The sequence below is a fragment of the Eucyclogobius newberryi genome, unplaced genomic scaffold (genome assembly GCF_026437365.1).
Source record: "Eucyclogobius newberryi isolate DKJ021-1_F unplaced genomic scaffold, fEucNew1.0.hap1 SCAF_16, whole genome shotgun sequence".
Classification (NCBI taxonomy): Eukaryota; Metazoa; Chordata; class Actinopteri; order Gobiiformes; family Gobiidae; genus Eucyclogobius; species Eucyclogobius newberryi.
Genome location: NW_027315790.1, coordinates 33931879 through 33940873, shown reverse-complemented (window position 1 = coordinate 33940873; position 8995 = coordinate 33931879). Strand labels below are relative to the sequence as shown.

Sequence of the window (8995 nt, the reverse complement as noted above, 5' to 3'; positions counted from 1 at the left end):
GAACGGAGAGAACCCCCCGACCCCCCCGTACATGTTCGGAGATGTGCTGTCGCCGCCGCTGGGGTCGCTGGAGGTCACTGTGGCCACGTCGGGCGCCAAGGCACAGACGGCGGGGCAGACGGCGGGGCAGACGGCGGGGCAGACGGCGGGGCAGACGGCGGGGCAGACGGCGGGGCAGACGGCGGGGCAGATACAGACGATCAACGCGGGCGTCGCTCTGCACGCTCAGAGCACAGGTCAGTTCTCCTCACTCGGGCGTGGTTCTTCTGGCGTCACATTAAGCGTCGCTCTTAAAGTCCTGTCTCGTCTTTGGAGGTGAATAATGGCTCCACTTTGACTTGAGTTTATTCGTGCGACAGAGAAAGACCCTGAAGTCTGTGTAGAACTATTCAAACTGTAATTTCAATTAGAATATAATGTTGCAGCTCTAGACGTCTCCTAGTGTCCTCCTGACCATCGCTTGTCTCCTCCTTCCCTCCCTCCTTCCCTCCCTCTCTCCGTCCTCCCTCTCTCCGTCTTCCCTCCCTCCTTCCCTTCTTCCCTCCTTCCCTCCCTCTCTCCGTCCTCCTTCCCTCTGTCCGTCCTCTCTCCGTCCTCCCTCTCTCCCTCCTTCCCTCCCTCTCCGCTCTCTTCCCTCCCTCTCTCCCTCCTCCCTCTCTCCCTCCTCCCTCCCTCTCTCTCTCTCTCTGTCCTCAGTCTTGTCCGGTTCCTCGGTTCTGAAGAGCAGGTCTAAAGTTCCTCTGCAGCCTCGTCCTCTCTGCGTGGCCTCTGTCCCGGTGTCGTCGTCCTCTCTGCAGACGCCCAGCTCCGGAGGCGCTCTGCTCCTCCAGGGACTGACCCCCATGGACCAGTCCCACCCAGGTACGGCCTGCCACACCCACAATGCACTCTGGTGCCGCGCCCTCGCCCCCAGAACGATATTAGAGTAATGACGATGGCGTTTGTCCTCTTCAGTGGTCCTGTCTCCGTCCGTCTGCCTCTCCACGGCCCCCGCCATCGTCAAAGTGGAGCCGCTCTCTCCCAGCATGCCTCAGTGCGCCGCGGCCAGGCCCACCAGCAAACCCATCGTCCCGGGGAGCGCCAATCTGCCCGGCAACGGCGGCAACGACATCGACGTGAGTCACGCGATCGCACCGCTCAACTTGAAAGGTTTTATGAGAATTAAGAGGCAGGGGAAGCGTTAGTCGAGTTCATCGTTGGTCCATTTCTCTTGTTCAGTAGCTTAAAGAAGAACTGTAACTCTAACTTTTGGCAATATTAAACGCTGTTACATAGTCCACTCGCTATTTTCTTTATTGGTGACATCAAAATTGCTACTTTCTGAGATAAAAGCATGTGAACGCCAGCGAGTCGGACGCTTGTGCTCCAGAGAATTGTGTAAGAAAGTGCCAGGAACTATAAAGGATTCCTGAAGCTGGTTCTCCTCAGATGAAGGTTCTGAAGCGGCAGCAGCGGATGATAAAGAACAGAGAGTCGGCCTGTCAGTCCCGGAAGAAGAAGAAGGAATATCTGCAAAACCTCGAGTCGCAGCTCCGAGAAGCTCAGCAGGAGAACGAGAGGCTGAGGAGGGAGAACCAGGAGCTGAGGGACAGGCTCGCCGGCAAGGAGGTACTGGACCTGAGGGACTGAAGGGACTGGACCTGAGGGACTGAAGGGACTGGACCTGAGGGACTGAAGGGACTGGACCTGAGGGACTGAAGGGACTGGACCTGAGGGACTGAAGGGACTGGACCTGAGGGACCGGAGGGACTGGGACCGGAGGGACAGGGACCGGAGGGACAGGGACCGGAGGGACAGGGACCGGAGGGACTGGGACCGGAGGGACAGGGACCGGAGGGACAGGGACCGGAGGGACTGGGACCGGAGGGACAGGGACCGGAGGGACTGGGACCGGAGGGACAGGGACCGGAGGGACAGGGACCGGAGGGACTGGGACCGGAGGGACAGGGACCGGAGGGACTGGGACCGGAGGGACAGGGACTGGGACCGGAGGGACTGGGACCGGAGGGACAGGGACTGGGACCGGAGGGAGAGGGACTGGGACCGGAGGGAGAGGGACTGGGACCGGAGGGACTGGGACCGGAGGGACTGGACCCGAGAGACTGTCCCTTAGAGAGACTGGATTCCAGATCCTGACTCTTGTTTGTTTTCAGGGCGGTGATTCGATGAGTAACAAACGTGCCGTGTGCGTCATGGCCGTTCTGCTCTTCATGACCTTCAGCTTCGGACCTGTGAGGTACAAGACTTATCCAGAGTCTGTGGTTCAAGACTTATCCAGAGTCTGTGGTACAAGACTTATCCAGAGTCTGTGGTTCAAGACTTATCCAGAGTCTGTGGTACAAGACTTATCCAGAGTCTGTGGTTCAAGACTTATCCAGAGTCTGTGGTTCAAGACTTATCCAGAGTCTGTGGTACAAGACTTATCCAGAGTCTGTGGTTCAAGACTTATCCAGAGTCTGTGGTACAAGACTTATCCAGAGTCTGTGGTACAAGACTTATCCAGAGTCTGTGGTTCAAGACTTATCCAGAGTCTGTGGTTCAAGACTTATCCAGAGTCTGTGGTTCAAGACTTATCCAGAGTCTGTGGTTCAAGACTTATCCAGAGTCTGTGGTTCAAGACTTATCCAGAGTCTGTGGTTCAAGACTTATCCAGAGTCTGTGGTTCAAGACTTATCCAGTCTGTGGTTCAAGACTTATCCAGAGTCTGTGGTTCAAGACTTATCCAGAGTCTGTGGTTCAAGACTTATCCAGAGTCTGTGGTTCAAGACTTATCCAGAGTCTGTGGTTCAAGACTTATCGGGGTTTTGATCCAGAGTCAACTAGCGTGCTAACGGCAACTAGCGTGCTAACGGCAACTAGCATGCTAACGGCGCACATCCTGGTTTTTGGAGAATAAAGCACTAACTAACTTCCAGGTTACGTTTCTATTTACATCTTATTTGCATATTCTGCGCAGCATCACCGACAGGAAGTGGTCGGACGTCGGGGACAGTGCGGTGTCCTACACGGGACGGAAACTGCTGGAAATCGAACAACAACAACTACAACAGCTACAACAGCAGCAACAACAACAACAACAACAACAACAACAACAACAACAACAACAACAACAGCACCAAAAGGTGGCGAGCGTTTCTCCCCAAAGGAGCGCGGAGCGAGCAGAGACGGAGGAGCAGGCGAGGGACGAGCGATGGAGGACGGAGGAGGAGAAGTTTGACTCTGAGACGTTTCACTTCAGGTACAACTGTGTCGGATGCCCTCCCGCACTCCTGTAACATGTTTCAAACGGCTAAAAAACGTCATTCTCATCCATTACAATATTTCTGTCAAAGCCATGTTTTTTCCGACCAAACTAAATAAAAAGTAAATTAAACAAGTATAATAATGACAGATCTATGACAAAAAGAGGATGTTTTGTCAAACCAGAGCAGAAACAAACATACAATTCATCACAGCTCCAATAAAAATGTATTTACTCGTAATTTTAGTCAAAGTAAAAACAAATTAGACGTTAAAACAGTTTCTAACGAAACACAAATAAACTCTTGTGAGTTCAATACAAAGTACTTTCCACAGAAATATGTAGACAACGTAATTATGGGCCGTTTATGCAAATGTCCCGCTGTCAGAGGAGAATGATAAAAATGTGGATTGTTGCGTCTCAAACTGGTTTCTCTGGACAAAACTGTGTGAAAGAGTTTTTCTGCCACTCACATGTTTTTAAAGTTTTTTTTTAACGTGTTTTTAAAGTGTTTCTGACGTGTTTCTGACATGTTTCTGTCGTGTTTTTGACGTGTGCTTCTGTGCGTGTTTCTGACGTGTTTCTGACGTGTGCTTCTGTGCGTGTTTCTGACGTGTGCTTCTGTGCGTGTTTCTGACTTGTTTCTGACGTGTTTCTGACGTGTTTCTGACGTGTGCTTCTGTGCGTGTTTCTGACGTGTGCTTCTGTGCGTGTTTCTGACTTGTTTCTGACGTGTTTCTGACGTGTTTCTGACGTGTGCTTCTGTGCGTGTTTCTGACTTGTTTCTGACGTGTTTCTGACGTGTTTCTGACGTGTGCTTCTGTGCGTGTTTCTGACGTGTTTCTGACGTGTGCTTCTGTGCGTGTTTCTGACGTGTTTCTGACGTGTTTCTGACGTGTTTCTGACGTGTTTCTGACGTGTGCTTCTGTGCGTGTTTCTGACGTGTTTCTGACGTGTTTCTGACGTGTTTCTGACATGTTTCTGGCGTGTTTCTGACGTGTGCTTCTGTGCGTGTTTCTGACGTGTTTCTGACGTGTTTCTGACGTGTTTCTGACATGTTTCTGGCGTGTTTCTGACGTGTGCTTCTGTGCGTGTTTCTGACGTGTTTCTGACGTGTTTCTGACGTGTTTCTGACGTGTTTCTGACGTGTTTCTGACGTGTGCTTCTGTGCGTGTTTCTGACGTGTTTCTGACGTGTTTCTGACGTGTTTCTGACATGTTTCTGGCGTGTTTCTGACGTGTGCTTCTGTGCGTGTTTCTGACGTGTTTCTGACGTGTTTCTGACGTGTTTCTGACGTGTTTCTGACATGTTTCTGACGTGTGCTTCTGTGCGTGTTTCTGACGTGTTTCTGACGTGTTTCTGACGTGTTTCTGACGTGTTTCTGACGTGTTTCTGACGTGTTTCTGACATGTGCTTCTGTGCGTGTTTCTGACGTGTTTCTGACGTGTTTCTGACGTGTTTCTGACGTGTGCTTCTGTGCGTGTTTCTGACGTGTTTCTGACGTGTTTCTGACGTGTTTCTGACGTGTTTCTGACGTGTTTCTGTGCGTGTTTCTGTGCGTGTTTCTGACGTGTTTCTGGCGTGTTTCTGACGTGTGCTTCTGTGCGTGTTTCTGACGTGTTTCTGACGTGTTTCTGACGTGTTTCTGACGTGTTTCTGACGTGTTTCTGACGTGTTTCTGGCGTGTTTCTGACGTGTTTCTGGCGTGTTTCTGGCGTGTTTCTGGCGTGTTTCTGACGTGTTTCTGACGTGTTTCTGACATGTGTTTCTGACATGTGTTTCTGACATGTGTTTCTGACGTGTTTCTGACGTGTTTCTGACATGTGTTTCTGACGTGTTTCTGACGTGTTTCTGACGTGTTTCTGACGTGTTTCTGACGTGTTTCTGACGTGTTTCTGACGTGTGCTTCTGTGCGTGTTTCTGACGTGTTTCTGACGTGTTTCTGACGTGTTTCTGACGTGTTTCTGACGTGTTTCTGACGTGTTTCTGACATGTGCTTCTGTGCGTGTTTCTGACGTGTTTCTGACGTGTTTCTGACGTGTTTCTGACATGTTTCTGACGTGTGCTTCTGTGCGTGTTTCTGACGTGTTTCTGACGTGTTTCTGACGTGTTTCTGACGTGTTTCTGACGTGTTTCTGACGTGTGCTTCTGTGCGTGTTTCTGACGTGTTTCTGACGTGTTTCTGACGTGTTTCTGACGTGTTTCTGACATGTTTCTGACGTGTGCTTCTGTGCGTGTTTCTGACGTGTTTCTGACGTGTTTCTGACGTGTTTCTGACGTGTTTCTGACGTGTGCTTCTGTGCGTGTTTCTGACGTGTGCTTCTGTGTGTGTTTCTGACGTGTTTCTGACGTGTTTCTGACGTGTGCTTCTGTGCGTGTTTCTGACGTGTGCTTCTGTGCGTGTTTCTGACGTGTTTTTGACGTGTGCTTCTGTGCGTGTTTCTGACGTGTTTCTGACGTGTTTCTGACGTGTTTCTGACGTGTTTCTGACGTGTTTCTGACGTGTGCTCCTGTGCGTGCTGCCTTCAGGAACCTGAGCGACGACGCCTTCACGGACATGAAGGACCTGGTTCTTCAGGACATCGACAGGTTCTTCTCGTCCTCCGACTGTCGCCAGTTCAACCGCTCCGAGTCGCTCAGGTTTGCACATCTTCCCTTTGGCCTCACACGCAGCTGAACTCACGACCTTTATCTCCTCACGTAACTTGTTTCTGAGGGGAAGTGTCCTTTATCTCTCCCTGCCATTCAAAACAAGCTAAAGATGAGCTCTACAGCAACCAAACTGAATCAAGACGTCCAATACATTAAACAGAAACCGTTTTCATTCATTTTTCATTTCATTTTGGACCTGTCCTTGATGCAGTTTGAGTCGTGGGCCTCAAAAAGTACCAAAAGTACCAAAAGTACCCATGTGTTGTGTCCCTGGCAGGAGTTGTGAGGCCCCGATACACTCAGAGTGAACCTGAAAGTGTTTGTGTGTTTCAGGCTGGCAGACGAGCTCCGGGGCTGGGTTCACCGGCACCAGATCGACAGGAAGAAGTCGGGCGGGAAAGCCAAGACTGTGAAGAAGGCCAGGATCGCTCAGGTCACTCATCTTTGTGTCGGCGTTTAGAGTTCACTCATGTTTGCCCCGTCGTTTAGAGTTCACTCATCTTTGTGTCAGCGTTTAGAGTTCACTCATCTTTGTGTCGGCGTTTAGAGTTCACTCATGTTTGCCCCGTCGTTTAGAGGTCACTCATGTTTGCCCCGGCGTTTAGAGGTCACTCATGTTTGCCCCGGCGTTTAGAGGTCACTCATCTTTGTGTCGGCGTTTAGAGTTCACTCATCTTTGTGTCGGCGTTTAGAGTTCACTCATCTTTGTGTCGGCGTTTAGAGTTCACTCATGTTTGTGTCGGCGTTTAGAGGTCACTCATGTTTGTATCGGCGTTTAGAGTTCACTCATCTTTGTGTCGGCGTTTAGAGTTCACTCATGTTTGTGTCGGCGTTTAGAGGTCACTCATGTTTGTATCGGCGTTTAGAGTTCACTCATCTTTGTGTCGGCGTTTAGAGTTCACTCATGTTTGTCGGCGTTTAGAGTTCACTCATGTTTGTCGGCGTTTAGAGTTCACTCATGTTTGTGTCAGCGTTTAGAGGTCACTCATGTTTGTGTCAGCGTTTAGAGGTCACTCATGTTTGTGTCAGCGTTTAGAGGTCACTCATGTTTGTGTCAGCGTTTAGAGGTCACTCATGTTTGTATCGGCGTTTAGAGTTCACTCATCTTTGTGTCGGCGTTTAGAGTTCACTCATCTTTAGAGTTCATGTTCTTCTTTTACAGAAAGCTCAGCTGAGGAAGGCCAACATCTCCAGATACTTGCCCGTCCAGTCCCACCGCTCCATCGAGAGGTACATGAATATCTGCAGTACTTGTACTTCAGGGGGTTAAACCGAATATCTGCAGTACTTGTACTTCAGGGGGTTAAACCGAATATCTGCAGTACTTGTACTTCAGATACTCTTCTCTGGTGTAGCGCCCTCTGCTGGCAGCAGGTGGAGCCCTTGGGTCAGTGTTTGACTCGTTCTGTTATTGTCGTTCTCTGATGTGAGAAGCTTTTAGCTTTATATTATGAGCGTGACATTTATGATCATGTTTTTCACAGATACTTTTATACTTGTATACTTTTATACTTGTATACTTGTATACTTGTATACATTTATACATTTATACTTTTATACTTTTATACTTTTATACTTGTATACTTGTATACTTGTATACTTGTATACATTTATACATTTATACATTTATACTTGTATACTTGTATACTTGTATACTTGTATACTTGTATACTTTTATACTTTTATACTTGTATACTTGTATACATTTATACTTTTATACTTGTATACTTGTATACTTGTATACTTGTATACGTGTATACATTTATACATTTATACATTTATACTTGTATACTTGTATACATTTATACTTGTATACTTGTATACTTGTATACATTTATACATTTATACATTTATACTTGTATACTTGTATACTTGTATACTTGCATACATTTATACATTTATACATTTATACATTTATACTTGTATACTTGTATACTTGTATACTTGTATACTTGTATACTTGTATACATTTATACATTTATACATGTATACTTGTATACTTGTATACTTGTATACGTGTATACGTGTATACATTTATACGTGTATACTTGTATACTTGTATACATTTATACATTTATACTTGGATACTTGGATACTTGGATACTTGGATACTTGGATACTTGGATACTTTTATACTTTTATACTTTTCTGTGTTTGGTTTAAATGCTGGCCTGTGTTTGTGATTATAACGTACTTTATAAAGGATTATCTTATCTTATTCTTGTACGTTTACTTGTGTTTGGACTCAGGATTCTTCTGTCTTTTTTATTTCATGGTTCTTGGTTCTAGGTTCCTGGGTCTTAGTTCTAGATTATTGGTTCTAGGTTCCTGGTTCTTTATTCTAGGTTCCCAGTTCTTAGGTCTAGGTTCTTAGTTCTAGGTTATTGATTCCTGGTTCTTAGTTCTAGGTTATTAGTTCTTGATTCTTGGTTCCTAGTTCTTGGTTCCTAGTTCTAGGTTCCCAGTTCTAGGTCCCTAGTTCCTTGTTCTAGATTCTTAGTTCTTGGTTCCTGGTTCCTGGTTGTTGCCGCCTGAACCCTGCTGTGATTAAACTGACCCATGGTTCTGGTTCCACAGTCAGCTGCAGGTTCTGTCGGGGCCAGAGGTCACATACACCGACTTCATGGACGCCATCGACCGCAGAGAGGACACTTTCTATGTGGTTTCATTCAGACGAGTACGACACACACACACACACACACACACACACACACACACACACACACACACACACATACACGCACACACACACACATACACGCACACACGCACACACACATACACGCACTAACGCACACACACACACGCACACACACGCACACACATACACACACACACATGCACACGCACGCACACACACACACAGACACGCACACAGACACGCACACACACAGACACAGACACGCACACTCGCACACACACACACACACACTGTAACACACAGACACACACACACACACACAGACACACACACACACGCTGTAACACACACACACACACACTGTAACACACTCACACGCGCACACACAGACACAGACACAGACACACAGACACACACACACACACACACTGTAACACACACACACACACAGACACACACAC

The 8995-nt window shown here is 47.7% G+C and overlaps 1 protein-coding gene across 1 annotated transcript in view; it reads left to right on the top strand.

Annotated features, from left to right (window-relative positions):
- Position 1: 1 nt before the first annotated feature.
- The window catches only part of atf6b (activating transcription factor 6 beta), a gene marked incomplete at its 5' end in the record, with an annotated part of 14923 nt that continues 5929 nt past the window's right edge, over positions 2–8995 (top strand). The window contains 10 exons of the mRNA XM_072447257.1: positions 2–236; positions 697–861; positions 955–1115; positions 1429–1608; positions 2154–2236; positions 2957–3238; positions 5771–5881; positions 6227–6326; positions 7056–7123; positions 8471–8570. Coding sequence (XP_072303358.1) covers positions 2–236; positions 697–861; positions 955–1115; positions 1429–1608; positions 2154–2236; positions 2957–3238; positions 5771–5881; positions 6227–6326; positions 7056–7123; positions 8471–8570 — 1485 coding nt within the window. The remainder of the gene's footprint in view (positions 237–696; positions 862–954; positions 1116–1428; positions 1609–2153; positions 2237–2956; positions 3239–5770; positions 5882–6226; positions 6327–7055; positions 7124–8470; positions 8571–8995) is intronic.